Here is a 15695-nt window from a genome sequence, read left to right on the forward strand (position 1 = left end):
TTGCAAGGGTAGGAAGAATATTCTTGTAGACCAAATCAAGTTGTATGTGTGGATAGATACTGTCCTGCTTCCCACAATATTTAAGTTGCTCAATATCAGGTTTGTTTTTCAGGTTTCCTAGCTGCTCTTATCAGAGCATCATATTTATTGAATTATTTATTTGAATGAGACAGGCATAATGTCTACATTAAGATGAAATTCTGCTCATGCAATTAATTTTATATTTGACAGTTAAAACCAAAAAGTTTCCACCGCAGTTTGTATCGCCAAAGTGGCCCAGAGCCACAGTGGCCTTACTTAGCCTGGCATCACCAGACTAATTCCCATTAGCAAAGGTCTGTCAAGCCTCTCAGTTAAATTTAAATTTCTATCGTCAGCTACGGACCAAAATGCCTCGTTGGATAGACCCTTTACAAATCAGAGCAAGGAAAGGTGTGACGTAGAGCATCATGAAAATATAAACAGAGTAGAAAATAATTTGTGTGCAGAGAAGAAACAGTCTCCTCCACAATATCTGGACGCCATCTTGGTATTTAAGGAATTTGCTTCAGCTGCACTTTTCTGTCAGTCATTGTATCAAACCCACATTCATGATAAATAGTTGTGCGAGTGTTTTGAAATGATTAATTAACCACAACATGGCAGTATGGCAGTGCACATCGGGGATGGGCTGGAATGTTCTAGTTGTGGCAGAGGTCAGAAGGGGAAAGTGATAAATACCATCTCTTTCTAAACTGAGGTTTCAGCTATGTTGCTGATCAAGCTTCTTGCGGTTGTTTTGCTCCATAACTTCATCACCACATATTCAGTTTTTCCTATTTTACTTTGAGCCCATATTTAAACAGTAGAGTCTTGATGCCTCTCTGATTTAGCATGTTGTTGAAGTCTATAGAAACCTACTTTTTACACATTTCAAACATCAGACATGGAGGAGGACTTCATAGTTGGTGGGATGATGTCACGCTCAGGCTGTAACCCTAGTGAGATTATTGGCCCCTGCCAACTTCAGAGGACCTGAGCATCAGCTCCAGATGTCCTAAAATGAAAAGTGTCGTTATTAATGAAAATCAGTACATATAGAATTACAAGGGGTTTCTTAGGATTGGGTTAGATCTGTGGCCTATGTGGTGCCTTTGCAAATGGTCTTTACATAACATACTTGCAAAAGTGATGGTTATGCAGTTGCCTTTCAGTGCTCATCTTATTTCATTAAATGCCTTCCCATTCATCAGCTTTGCTAAATTTAACCCATTGTATTTGGCCCCTTCTGCGATCCAACCTGTGATGGGTCTAAGTGGAAACTGTTTGAGTCATCTGCAGAAAGGGATATTGGAGGAGAGGAGACGATCTGAGCCGAGTCGAGAGGGGGAGGGGGCATGTGAACGCTGCCACAGCAGCAGAGACAGTGAAAGTCGTGCATGGGCAACATTCACGTGCAAGAAAGCGTGAGGTGGCAACCACATACACTCGCCTGGCTACAGATGATGAGATTCTAGTCATAATGATTGTGGCTGAGAAGTGCATGGAATTAAGACCAAAAAGGAAAAGCTATAATTCCTGTGTCTGTCAATTCAACGTCATTAATCTTGCATTTTGTGTCTCCACAAAAGCCAAACCCTTTCAGATTAAAATAATGCAAACCTATGGTATGATATCATTTTGTTATTTTAAACACTATCTCAATTGTTTCAGGATATTTTTGTAGGTTTAAATGTCGATATTGTTAAATAAAGAGATTATTGTTAGGGAATCTCAAATGGCAACAATCCAAATATCATGCCCAAATTAAATATCTTGTTCTGCAGCATGGACCCTTCAGAAAACCGCCTGATATTGATGCTGTTAGGGAGCCGTTCCTATAGAGGCCTCCGCTCGATTGGATGCTGGGCTGCAGACCAAACAAATCCATTAATGTTTGTAACTGCCAGAGATAAGAGGCAAACCAGCCACCCCCCCTCACGTAACAAGGTGGAACAACACAATTAATCTGGTGAAATGCAGTTTAGACAAATACTGAAATCCTGGTGTGTCAGAGGCATCCAAACAGCTGAAAGGGTTTAAGAGATTGTCGGTAGAACAAAGTGAGCACTACCTGATTTTTGAGACTAGAGGACAAGGAATTAAGAACTTGTGTGTGTCTGTGTATTCTCAAGCATCACATCAATTCTATACTTGATGTTGACAATTACTATCAAAATAACAACAACATAAATAATATTGAGCTCATATATATCATAGTTTGTATATAAAGGTTACATCTCTCCAAAAATGAAGCCAAATATCCTGCATACAAATTCTGACATATTGTGGCAACATTGTCATTGGGAACCAGAGGCTGAACTGTAGAGATCAGGGGGGATCAAGCTACGTCATTCAGGTCCAGATACACACAATGTTTTTGCCCTTTTGTAGCATCATATAAGTAACAACAACTGAACCTTCGGGAAAACGGTGCATTTGAACATACATCAGTGTGTTATGAACAACGTACAATTACAGAAACCATCTTCGTAAAATTGACGTCCACATAGACTATTGCATTTGGTCCAAGTTCCATCCACTAACATGGAGGAGGCGTGTTTGGTAATCTATACTATAGCCAGCCACCAGGGGGGTAATCGAGGTGCTTTGGCTTCACTTTTAGAAAACGGCTGAAAAGCAGATAATGGTGTGTTTGTTCTAAAGTTGTGACACTCCTGGCTCGCTCCTCGTACCTACTCTTTGGTTTGTTGCCTGAGTCGGCTGAAATGGCTGGACCTTCCCGCATTCTGGAGAGTGAATGTGCTTCCTTAGTGTTTGTGCCCTCACCGACACAGCTCTCTTTCTAGACGCCATTGTTTGGTTTCCTCCCACAGTCTGAGGGCTTAATTCAGACACAAACTGGAAAGCTTTTGCAGTCCAGGCACGGGGACCTTGGTGGTGGACATGATTTCACCTTGAGAAACATGTTAAACTGATAAGACAAGAGGCTTCTGGATTCATCTGCCTCTCAAAAAAGTATCTCGTGCCACTACAGAATACTAAAATCAGTAGTACATACACATTGATACATACGGACAACCGCACACATGGGTGCACAGAATTTCATGCGTCATGTTTGTTCTCCACAGAGAAAACCCTGGATAAAAGGTGTTAGTCATCTGACATTTGCTCGAGGCATCAGTCAGTGCTCATTGTTAATGTTTTCTGGCTTCACAGAACGTGTCAAATGAGTGATGCAGCTTGTCTTGATCCTTTATTTTTATTTTAAAGACATGGGTGAAACAAAAAGATGCAAGATTTTCACAGATCTATGTGCCAGAGTTGATGTCATGGTGCTTACATAAAGCCACAAAGCATTTAAAGCGAGACCTCAGTCTCTGAGCAGAGGCTAGTTGAGGAAATCCAGGTCACTGCTCTGTAAAATGGGTGCCTTTTGTGAGCAGTGAATGTAAGGGGCTCTGTATTTCCCTTGTACAGCTCGGTCTGCACTGTTGTCAACACTCAGGCCATTCAGCCTAGATCATATGATGCTGTTTTGAAACAAACTTCAGGCCGTGTTTAATCAGGATTCGAGGTTTGAAACTAATTTGGAAGTTTTTTGGAAGAACAGATGAATATTTAAATGCAAATGTCTATTTTCCCTATCATTGCTTTCACATAAATAAATGAATTAAATATGATCTAAATGTGAACATGGTTAGAAATGGCTAATATTTGGAAAACTTTTTTGTACTAGGCATGAATTATACAGTCATAGATTGTTTAAATCAGCATCTCTCTTGTGGCAGAGAAGTTGCACTACTATGGCATATTATTTGTGTAATATAATTCATTACTGCTATTACCCATAATGTTGATAAACAAATTGGACCTGAGAATAAAAATTTATTCCACATTGCGATATAAAATATTTAGACATAAGAAATGCATCGTCATTGTTTCTTGAATCACATGCAGAGCCAGTTCGCTAAAGTTCATTGTTAAAAGTTTAACTTGAGAAAGTTTTAAATGTAAATTTGTTAGTATATACGCTAGTGCTATTTTTAACTGGAAATTCTAAATCTAAAAATCTAAAATTGAGGTCGTATTGCTTTAGCTTTCCATGACACAGGATGTGTTGGGAAAAACCTTTGAACTTTTCAGCACCTGCAAAGAGGAGAATATCCTCCTTAGACCTGACTCATGATGAGTAAGTCACCTCTATGAGCTGTGACAGCAGCTGAAAACTTGATCCTGTATCATCTTTTTTTATTATTTTAGCATAGAGGTGCAAACAACAAATATGTTCATTTGACAAGTTGGTACCCACGTCCAGAATTTGGTTCGACACATGGGACATTACACTTGCATCCATGGCATGTCATTTGGATATTTATCTCCTCTCAGATTTTCTATGTGCCTTGTGGGTTTAACCATCCATGTCATGCCCCTGAGAGACTGCCTGACATCTCTCTCTTTGTTGTAGTTCTGTTTGTTCAGCTTCTGAATGGAGCCCTGCTGGCTTAGCATGTTTCCTCTGTCTGGTGGCTTCTAGAAACATCTTTGTTATTATGGACTCAGTGAGTCTGCGCGAGCTGTTAATATCAAAGACACTCGCTGACTTGCTAGCTATCAGTGTCTGTGGGCTTGGATCAATGTATGGTTTGGCTTTGAGTTTGGCGGAAAGGTTTGGGGCGGCTGAAATCTGTCCATTCCTTCCTGTCACTGACAGTCTGTCGGCATGTGAAGCACTAGCCACCATCTGCTGCTGTATAAATAGACAGTAGGCAGAGCTGGAACAGCTGGCACCTAGGCCAGGACTGCACCCTGGCCCACTGCTTTTTTCGCTGGACAGGAAACAAAACACATCATTTTAATGCATCACATTCTTTCTTTAATTTTGCGTTTAAAAGTTCAAGGGTTTTCGAGAATTCTGAACAAACCATTGATTTTCCGGGTAGAAGACAAATTAAGAGTAATCCTAATGTACGGAATGTATTGTAGATGCATGTAAATGGTGCTTCTGATTAAATCTGATTACTGCAAGTAAAGATGGGCGTTGTTTTGCAGTGCATACATCATATATTCTGATTTACTGCCCAAACTGGATTTCTTTCAATAAGCTGGTTTGTTGGTTTGCAATCTGCTATTTGTTTTTAATGCACAGTTTACATTGAGCTGACTGGAGTCACTTTCCAACAAAAAGTTTAAAGTTCCTTTTTTTGTTTAAATAAAGGAAGTGTACACTGTTTCTAAAGTGTGTGTCGGGGGGGACGCATTGTGAAAAGCGGCATTGTGATAGAGGGGACGGGGCACATGAAGCCTTGTCATCACAGATTACCTATTGTGTTTTGCAGGGTCTGTTGTCAACTGCAATACCCTGCATTCAGAGCATTGTGCTGGTGTCTTCCTGCTTTCCCCCCCACCTCTACTCTTGCAGTAGAAAGAGAAAAATTACGTGTTCAGCCTTCTGAGTAGAAACTGAGAATTCATTAGGACAAACTTAGTGCCTACCCTACAGTTTCTGTAATTGAGCCATCTGACGATATTAAAACACATGCTGTTAACATTAACAGAAAGTTAGTTGTAATTTGTCTTAGTCAGTGACGATGGAATGGATTCTGATGTGAAAGGTCGCGTCTCCTGGCTAGACAAACCCATCTACCCGCCCTGAAGGTTTCAATATTTTTTTGGCAGCAGGATGAGTATTGAATTGCTGTGTGGATTTTTATTTTAAATTAAAGTCCCAGAGGCAATCTCCCTGACCAGCCCTGAAAGTGCACTCTATCCAGGGGTCTAATGAAGATACCACATGGTGGTTTCTGTTTTGGATATGTTGTATGTCCTGTGTTGTGGCTGCGACGAGCTCAGCTGTTTGTCAAATGTGCACAGCAGTGCTCAGACACTACTTTTAGCCTGCAGCTTTGAGCTTCATCCAATGACAACTCTGTCACCTGTGCCGCAGCCCTGGCAACCAAGCCATCACACTCTCTCTAGTGAAGACACTGGAAACAGCATGCAGAGCGTTTCTCTGGCCACCCCAGCATGTGCCCCATCCACTCGTTTCAACCATGTTAGCGTTGATGTGGCATTAATGCCGAAACCATCTGATTATTTCAGCAACTGCTTTGCCTCACCATGCGTGCACAAACTGTGACACAGGTGTGCAGTTGTAATGTTGTATGGATCTACTCAGTAGTAGAGCTGCAATGTCAGATTCTCCCTTGACAACGTGGTAGCATAAAGCTAACCCACGGTTTGGCAACATTTAAATACTTTATGTATTTATCATACCTGTATAGTACAACACATTTGATAATTATTCTTTCTTTGAAAATATGGTAAATTGTAACCTTTAAATGTTTCGTTACTAATGTACGACAGCATTTGGCAACTGCCTTTAAAGGAATCTGATATCATATAGTCCCATAATTTCATATGAAATGAGAAAGATGCACATCATTGGAGCGGTTTGTTAGTGTTAGTGCGCATTGATTAGAAAATGGCAGCCCTGTAAGGGAATAGATGCAATAGTAGTCTTCAGAAATCAGCTGTTACATCACACTGCTGCCAATATACAGACAGACCCCGGGGAAAGCCATTCAAATTCCTCAGTCTGGCTGAAAGAAGCAAACATGGGTAATTATGATTCTATAGTTTATCTGAGTGCCTCGGTAGTTCATCCACTTGTTCCCCTTTGCATTTAATGCATGCATTTATTTAGGCTCTGCAGGGCCTTCCTGCAATCACGGACAGGCATCGATCAGTGCTTATCAGGTTCTTAGCCATTTACTGGAAGAGAGAGGATGCTCAGCCATTTTACACTCTGCTTCCCAGCTTGTCTCAGGTGAACGGGGGCTAGTTTGTAGGCCCCATCTGGTGCTCTGAGACCTCCTAACATCCTAATTACTGAGAGTTGTCTTTGCTTTCCTGACCGGATTATAGGCCCCATGTTGTACGCTGGAGTACAAAATGTCTGCCGGTTATAACCAGCTGAGTGATGTTATTTAGATAGAAAGATGTGGTTAGATAACCGGTTAGTTAAAACCGGAGAGCTCCTGTGGAGTGTCACTATAGTCCTATATTCTGAAGAACAGGAAGTGAAAAAACAAAGCTGGATCATGTTGTAAAAACAAACGTTTGAATTTAGTTGTGTGCTAAATAAAACAGTCCAGTATGTTGCTCTATTGCTGATAATGTCTTTTTGAAGATAGTATTTGGTGCCTTTGCATTTATTAGATAACTGACGGTGGAACCACAGCCAGCAAATGGAGAAAAATATCTTCAGCTTTGTGATATGCAGGGAATAAATGCATACCCTCACTCACACTTTAATTGTTTTTTAAATGACAAAGTGTTTGTCTTTTGGGCTTCGTGACAATATTCTTGTTCTTAAATTTTCCATCCAAACTTATTGAAAAGGTCGTTTCTGTTATTGCCTGTGGAGTCTGACATGATAAGTAGCTTAATGTCTTAGTTACAAATCCAAAAGCTTTTCACACTGTGCCTTAATGTGTATTAAAGCATTTTCTAAGGATTTAAATCCTGATATTACTCGTTGATAAATAGTTAATATATCCACAGTAATGGGGGATGCTTGAGGCAGGAGAGAACAGAACGCAGTGTGCCGCATCCTCCCCTCCTGTGCCAAGTTGAGGTTGTTATGGCAACCACAATCTGTCCCTATACCTGTTACCATGGTCGAGAAAGACGGAGTGATGACGTTGTCTATTAGGCAGCAGAATGCGTCTGCCATTTTACTTGCAGGATGTGACTCTGGTCTGGTGGGAATAATTACTATAAATGGAAAATAGAGGAATTCCTCATTGACACCTGTGTGCGTGAGACTAATAATATCTGTGCTTCAGTGTTCAAATGAAGTGCTTCTTTATTTACATGTTTTCATATCAGGGTTCTTCTCTATGGCAATATAGCAGGATTTATTTATAAAAGGTGCTGGTTCTTAAGTTGAAAGGAAAATTGGTGTGTTAGTTTATGCATCGATGCTCTTACACCTTTTATAGGCTCAGTGCGATCCACTGAAAGCATGAGATGGGTGAAGCAGCTGTCAGTTATGAGAACAATCGAGTGGGCGTGTGAATGAGACGAGCGTGGCACGTCGTGAGCATGATTCACCTTTAGTAGTTTAGCAGTCTCCCACTTGCTGCCACCATGTAGTTGATGTTTCTAGATACATCATCACATCCCACCCCCATCTCTGACGTCAGCCCTCGACCAAACAGGGGAAATGGACAGACTCTGAGATTAGAAAGCTTACATCCTGTCTTGCCTGCACACAGCTGTGATTCCCAGTAAAGCCAGTTTGTCACGGTCAGTCCACTGGGCCGTCTGAATCCCTCACATGTGGCACTGTCTCATCATCTTTCTGTTTTTATTGCTAAGTTGCCTGATTGACAGTGAATCAGAGCTTAGGCTGCCCCTTCATTAATAGCCACAGTAGATTATTCCTGGAAATGAGAATAGAGGGTCTCTGGTAACGTAAATCCCCCTTCATTTCTTCATGCCCTGGCTCCAATTTCCCTTTGGAGGCAGGTCAAAGGTGAAATTTGGCTTTATATAGCCACCTGTCTTGCTGTATCTTCTTCCAGTGCCCATTATGGAAGCTGCTGCTCCGCATGTGCACCTTAACCTGTTATAGGTCTGTTTGTAGAAGGGATCCAAAAAATGCATTGTTTTGACCTGTTCCAGGTTGTCGCTAACCGAGTTTCATTACAATGAGAGTTGGTGTAAAGATCACATATTTAGCATGGAGCAGCTAGTGCTTTGCTTTGTGAGGACACGCTGTGCTTTTCTTTCAGCATATGACCCATGGAGGGCGATATGCAATCCCTGTCTCTCCACATCTCCTGCATTATTGATAAGTGTGCAGAAATCCTCTGAACGCACAAGGCACTCAGCCCGGGACATCTTGATGCAAAAGCCACTCAAGCACCCTCATGTGGAGCAGGCCGACCTGGCTTTAATTTGCCCATTAGCAGAGCACAGAATTAGCATGAAACAAAGCTAATGGCTGCTTTGTGTCTGCCTCTTGAGATTTGCTTGAAGTGAAAATGCTCTGTATACAAATTGTATTGTTCTAGCTTCAAATGCAGATGCACGGTTTACTTTGGCCCTGCCTTTCCTCTGCGTTGTTACACTGTTTGGATTGTCGCTATGCCCTTGAGCAGGCCCCCCATTACTTTTAGTCTCTCAAACCATTTTTTTTTTGCTAACTCTTAAGCAAACTCTCCCCATGTGCCCTGAAACGAAGCAGCTTTGGTCAATAATAGCTTGGTTAAGGATGGATTATACTAGAACTATCTATAAATATCCTAGAGACAATTCTCGTTCTCATCCTCCTCTCTCATATGTCACATATCCAGTGCATGGTGTGGAAAACCTCAACACTAGTCCCAGGGTACCAGCAAGTATTGTTGACAGGCATGCCATGCCAGGCATGGCTGCAGATTCTTGCTCATTAAGAAATGTCTGTGAGGCCCTATAGGGAATGGTGAAGAAATATTGTGTCATCGTCCCTATTGCAGATAATCAGGGAAAGGTGATGTATTAGTACAAGGCTGCTGTGTTACTCCTCAAACTCCCCTTTCTTGGTCATTTGTGTGTTGTCAGCGCTCATAATGAATAAGACGCTGGATAAAGATGCTGTGTTTGGTAAAACTTGACACAGCAGTTGCAGTTGGCTCATAGACCACCGCTGGTTCATGTGACCCTTAGTTGATTGACATTTCTGATTGAGGAACTGAAATGTGTTATTTATGTCTAGAAGAAATACATGAATGGGAGGTTTGTGTGCTGTTATTGACCTTTCATCAAGTAACTAGGCTATGAGTGATAAAAGCAAATTGTCAAGCAAGAGAAAGGGAATTTGCAAAAAATAAAAGGATAAACAGGTCAGCTGCTGTGAGCTTTATAAAGCAATCACAAGCCCAGGAGACAAACTTCAGTTTTGGCTAATCGTTTGTTTAAAGATGCTATAATCTAGACTGACAGCACTGATGCTACTTTTGGAAGATAGTTAATTGTGGTGGAAGTAAAACCTGTAGATGACTTACAATAAATAAATTAAACTTGAGGATGACAGTAATATGAAACTACAAGAACAACTACACTAATTGTTAGATGTTATCAACCTCATTACTAATGGTGTTCCTCGTCCGCAGCTATTCTCAACCCCAAAGCCCCAAAGGAACCAGCAAAGACGTTCAGTTTCGATTACTCCTACTGGTCACACACTACGGTGAGTTTGAACATTTTCTCTTTTCCACTGCTCAGTATAACAACAAATGAGAGTGTGTCCTTTTGAAATACCATGAATTGATTCTATAAGTACCCTCTTTGTCTTTCATACAGCCTGAAGACCCCAGCTTTGCGTCACAGAACCGCGTGTTCAACGATATTGGCAAAGAAATGCTGCAGCACGCTTTTGAGGGCTACAATGTTTGCATCTTTGCTTACGGCCAGACAGGATCTGGCAAATCCTACACAATGATGGGCAAGCAGGAGGAGGGCCAGGAAGGAATCATTCCCATGGTTTGTTCTACAACACATCTTTTTGATTTACTGAATCGCATCAAAGAGATTATGATCAATTTGATCTCTGTATTTTAGGTCGATTTAAAGTAGCCTTCTGTCTTGTAGTCTGTAGTGTTTGTAAGTCTTGTTCACTTAGATGATTGGACGTTTAACACAACCCCTAAGTCATAGTCTCAGTCACCTTTTATAAAGCACACATAACAGTCTACCAGTAAACCAAACAAAATGTTAAAACTGAAGCTCCACTTATATGTATACTTTATAATTATCGATTAATTAATAAGAATTAATTACTAAATGTGATCTGTACAGATCTTGTTTTTGTTTATATGGTCCGCAGATCTCCTCCCTAATGTCCCTGCCTATCACCACTCCACTTGCTCTCAATTTGCACTAACCTGTCTTCTTTTGTGCCCCACAGCTTTGTGAAGATCTATTTGATAAAATCAATGACAGCAACAACAAAGAAGAGCTCTCTTACTCAGTGGAGGTGAGTCCCAGACTGTTTTACTCCCTGTAATCTCCTTTAGTCGAGTCAGTGCATCAGATTAAACCACTGGTAAAGCTCAGACATCGATCAAATTTTGGCTCAAGGGTCAAAGGTGCTGAGTTTCGTCAACACGTTTCTTCTGACTATCTTGTTTATTCATGTGCATGGGATTCTATTGTAGATATGCTGTTGGAATAAGAACAAGTGAGAAATGTCCTTATTTTATAATATTCGGCCTTGTGTTACTGCTTTGTATCGTTGCCATGGGTCACCTGAACAGATATTTTTGAAACCTTTTTTGAACCTTTTCTAGGTCAGTTACATGGAGATCTACTGTGAACGGGTACGAGACTTGCTCAATCCCAAAAACAAAGGGAACCTACGTGTGCGAGAACACCCTCTGCTTGGCCCCTACGTGGAGGACCTGTCCAAGCTGGCCGTCACCTCCTACACAGACATCGCTGACCTGATGGATGCAGGCAACAAGGCCAGGTGATTTTTTTAAGGGGAATAATAATTAAGTCAGTTATCATTTTGATTTAGTTCCGTTGATCAACCCTGTTGACAAAGATATTCGTAGTTTTATAGAGGACTTCCAGACTCGTCCCTATATTTTTCAAATTTAAATAAAACAGCATCTCAAGCTCGCCCAGGAGGACTGAGATTTTAATTGCAGGTAGTGAGCAATTCTCAGTGAAATAGGTGTAAAAGCTTGAGTGCATGTAATTTATATTTGTAAGTCACAAGAGCTCCTGTGGGGAGGAGTACACCCTGCCTTAATCTTCCTGTGCTGACTCAGAAGGCTTATTTCTAGAACATGGCATGTAAAGCCCGTATCTCCCCTGTGACTGTTCCGCTGAGCGAGCTTTGTGCATTTGAGTTTGGTGTCCTCACAGTATTATCCACCTCCGCCACGCAAAGTAATCCCATAGATTCAATTCACCCTAATAGGCGTCAAATCCAGGGATGATAACTCCAGTAATAGCCAAGACTACAAATTTAGCGTTATTAATTCTGAATAATTATAAAACCGGAAAAAAGCTCAGTTTGTTACATCCTCATGTATTTTATATTTCCCTAACTAACTGTGGTCATATGTTCTAATCTTCAGAACTGTGGCCGCCACCAACATGAATGAAACCAGCAGCAGGTCCCACGCTGTTTTCACCATCGTCTTCACACAGAAGAAACACGATAGTGAGACAGACCTCTCCACAGAAAAGGTCAGAGGAAACTGGAGAGACAGACACCTTCTGATTCTTAAATGTATATCTTGAACTATTCACATGCAACCATGTTTATAACTTAACACTCTGATTCCACACTGTTGGCAGGTTAATTTTCTCACAGCTTAATTTTCAGTTTCCTTCTTTGATGTTGGCTAAGATTTCTCCTGTGGTTCACCAAGTCGTGCTGATTGCAGAAGGAAAGAAGCGAGCTATTTTAGATTGGACTTTTGGCATTTCCTTTGACTGCAGAGAGACAAAGACCACTGTGTTACTGTACACACAATGCCCATTGTATTTAGCCACACTATCCAGTTTTCTGCCGGGCTGCATCTCTTGACAGTAACATTTAGAATGGTTTTCACTTCCTTTCAGACATTTTGGATGGTTTAGTAAATGCTTATGTTAGGTATTTCGTGCAGTCTTCGTTTCAATAATATTCCCTGAGTTCCTCTCTCAGTTTGTTATAATTCAAATGTGCATTATTTATAAGCATCTAAAATACATTTACTCCCTCCCTTCAGGTCAGTAAAATTAGTCTGGTAGACTTGGCGGGTAGCGAACGAGCAGATTCCACTGGAGCTACAGGCACCAGGCTAAAGGTAAGACTGCCGTCATCACCCAGCGGTTGTATTAACAAACCGTTAAGTACTGTTTCACCTTAAGGGCTCTTGAATAATATTTTTTCGTCATTGTTTGCAGGAGGGAGCAAACATCAACAAATCTCTCACCACGTTAGGGAAGGTAATCTCTGCCTTGGCTGAAGTGGTGAGTATTTTATGTCTATTTCTATTTCTATTTCTTTCTTTCACCTCCTCCTCCTCTTCTGCCTATGTCTACCCTCTACAACCTGACCCTGTCCTCTCATGGAATTTGTTTATCAGCCTGGCATGCTGTAATGTCTGCTTTTCTCTTCTCTTGCCCTTGTAAATGCTTGCTTACGCAGGATAACTGTACCACCAAGGTAAACCGTTTGACAGCTCAACAACTAACCTCTTCTACCTCCCATGAGGCAGATTTGACAGCCTTTTGCTATGAACAATGAAGTTACCACGCACTTTCTTGCACTACCATTATATCACCTTAAGTGCTGTGCTTTTCGGCACCATGCACAGTAAAACCCTTTCACAATAGCAAAAGCGTGTCAAACGGGCCTGTACTCATTCGACCTTTTCACTTGTCTATTACATGAGAGATTTGTCATATAGTTCAGTCTTTATTACCATCTCTAATATTCAATTTCTAGATAGAAAGATTTACATCCATTGTCATGATTGGTTGTCCATCAGCCAAATTAATGTTTTGTTTACTGCAGAGCAAGAAGAAGAAGAAGAGTGACTTCATCCCCTACAGAGACTCTGTTCTGACATGGCTGCTGAGGGAGAATCTGGGTATGACTACTAATATCAGCTGATAAACATAATTTACTTGTGACAAATTATATAATGTTTGTTAGTACGTTTCCTGGACAGCAAGACCATTTTTTATCATCTGTATCCCATGATAGGCACTAAGGGCAAGAAAGGATTACTGGAGCTAGTGTACGTTCCTCGGAGCCTATTTAAGAAGAACACAGTCAGCAGACTTCTCTTTAGCTCAGACATGTAGAGGAGAGGTTTCCAGGGTATCTTCAATCTTAGCTGGCACATGTGGTTCATGGCAGTGAGGGCTTATGAGAGTGAAGTCTTACATTAGTGGAATTAATTCTTAGCATTCGCTTACGTAGTGTTTTATTTCATTCTTAGCATTTAAAATTTACAGTGCAATGGAAAACATGTTGTGTTTGCAACAAACAGATCTGTTAGAGAAAAATGGCTTTAATGACATTGTCATAGAGTTGACCTCTCTGCTGATCTTTGTTATAAGGTGGAAACTCCAGAACAGCTATGGTAGCCGCCCTCAGTCCTGCAGATATCAACTATGACGAAACTCTCAGCACACTTCGGTAAAGCTCCCCATTCAGGACATGCTTTAGATACAGCTAAAGAATTCTAAGTAATCATTTGCATTCCCGTTTATTTCGATTTTTCAAGCTAAATAAGTTCAATTTTTTTAGCTATGCCGACCGAGCCAAGAACATCAAGTGCAATGCTATCATCAATGAGGATCCCAACAACAAGCTGGTGCGTGATCTGAAGGATGAAGTGACTCGACTGAAGGAGCTGCTCCGCGCCCAGGGCCTGGGAGACATCCTGGACAGTGAGTCTTATTCTGCCACATCTAGACATGATCTGCAGCCACACTGCACCTACCCTTTCTCTCAGGCCCACCACGAGTCGGCAACATTTTCTGTCTTCATCACTGTCTAATAGCTTTCAGCCATGCAGCTTTGTCTCCATTGCTATGCAAATCTAAAAACACTGACATTTTGTACTATGTGTCATATGTAGAACAATAAATACAACAACTTTTAAGGTCGTTTACTACACATAACCAAATATAAATAATTTAATTAAAATGTATACAGTCATATTTGGCTGATTTTGACTGATGACACAACTTGTAATTTAAAGCTACATTAAAATAGCACACTTCATTGGCCGTACACAAGAGTAATGGCTCATAGTGTAGTCCATTAGAGACATAACATACCCATTAATGACGTCTAATATTAGGGATTGATTAATATCCTGCCCATAAGCGACTGTCTGTTAGATCACGCCAAATGATGTGGCACTAAACAAGTCGTCCCATGGCATTTTCTCCCCATCCTTGTTATCATTCTCATCAAGCCTTCTTTAAGAAATGTCTGTAACCGTTTCCTCTCATTCTACTGGTGCTGACCTGACCCTTCTCATCTTTTCCTGCTTCCCCTCAGTTGATCCTATGGGGGATGATTGCCCGGGAAGTGGAATCAAATGTGTGTATATGTGTGCTAGTCACGCATTGTCTATCACTAATTGCTCTATTAAACAATAGCTGACATTGCTTATGCCCCCCCCATAACCTGAATATGAGATCTGCTACAAGCTTTGCATGTAAGTGCTTACAACGCAAAAGCTTTATAGAAGGAATCTCAGAAATGCAAGGCTCCTCCTGTAGGTGTGCTGAGCTGGCAGTGGTTAGCATGCAACTAGGCTAGCATGCTTCGCGCTTGTGTTTCTGTTCCATAAAGAATGATGGGGGTGAGGCAGGTATTTGGAGCCTCAAATCCATGTTACTCTTGATCTAGAGTAGACCCTTCAAAAAAATATTACCTCTAGACTTGCTTGTCTGTCTTCCCCACCCCCAACACATCTGCATAATTGTCTCACTATGTCAGCCCTTTGACTCAAGCTTCTTCTCATGTTATCGATCTTTCTGCTTTTTATTTTCTCTTCTGCTACTAATCGTCCACTACAGGTGACATTGCTCAAAGCTTAAGAATGGCTCTTCTCAGTTCTCATACTGAGGCTCTGAGCTACCGATGGAAAGGTGCATGATTTTTGAATTTCTAAGTAGCTACACAGGAGGTGTAGTTATAC

The 15695-nt window shown here is 41.1% G+C and overlaps 1 protein-coding gene across 2 annotated transcripts in view; it reads left to right on the plus strand.

Annotated features, from left to right (window-relative positions):
• kif1b (kinesin family member 1B) overlaps positions 1–15695 on the plus strand; it is a 33075-nt gene that overhangs the window by 5560 nt on the left and 11820 nt on the right. Inside the window, exons 3-13 of one of the 2 annotated variants that reach the window (XM_053425044.1) lie at positions 10143–10219; positions 10333–10512; positions 10937–11005; positions 11319–11497; positions 12117–12228; positions 12756–12833; positions 12934–12999; positions 13547–13622; positions 14098–14176; positions 14288–14430; positions 15050–15091. In XM_053425044.1, coding sequence (XP_053281019.1) covers positions 10143–10219; positions 10333–10512; positions 10937–11005; positions 11319–11497; positions 12117–12228; positions 12756–12833; positions 12934–12999; positions 13547–13622; positions 14098–14176; positions 14288–14430; positions 15050–15091 — 1101 coding nt within the window. The remainder of the gene's footprint in view (positions 1–10142; positions 10220–10332; positions 10513–10936; positions 11006–11318; positions 11498–12116; positions 12229–12755; positions 12834–12933; positions 13000–13546; positions 13623–14097; positions 14177–14287; positions 14431–15049; positions 15092–15695) is intronic. The other variant, XM_053425043.1, reaches the window with a different exon arrangement.

This window comes from Pleuronectes platessa, chromosome 6 (assembly GCF_947347685.1).
Source record: "Pleuronectes platessa chromosome 6, fPlePla1.1, whole genome shotgun sequence".
NCBI lineage: Eukaryota > Metazoa > Chordata > Actinopteri > Pleuronectiformes > Pleuronectidae > Pleuronectes > Pleuronectes platessa.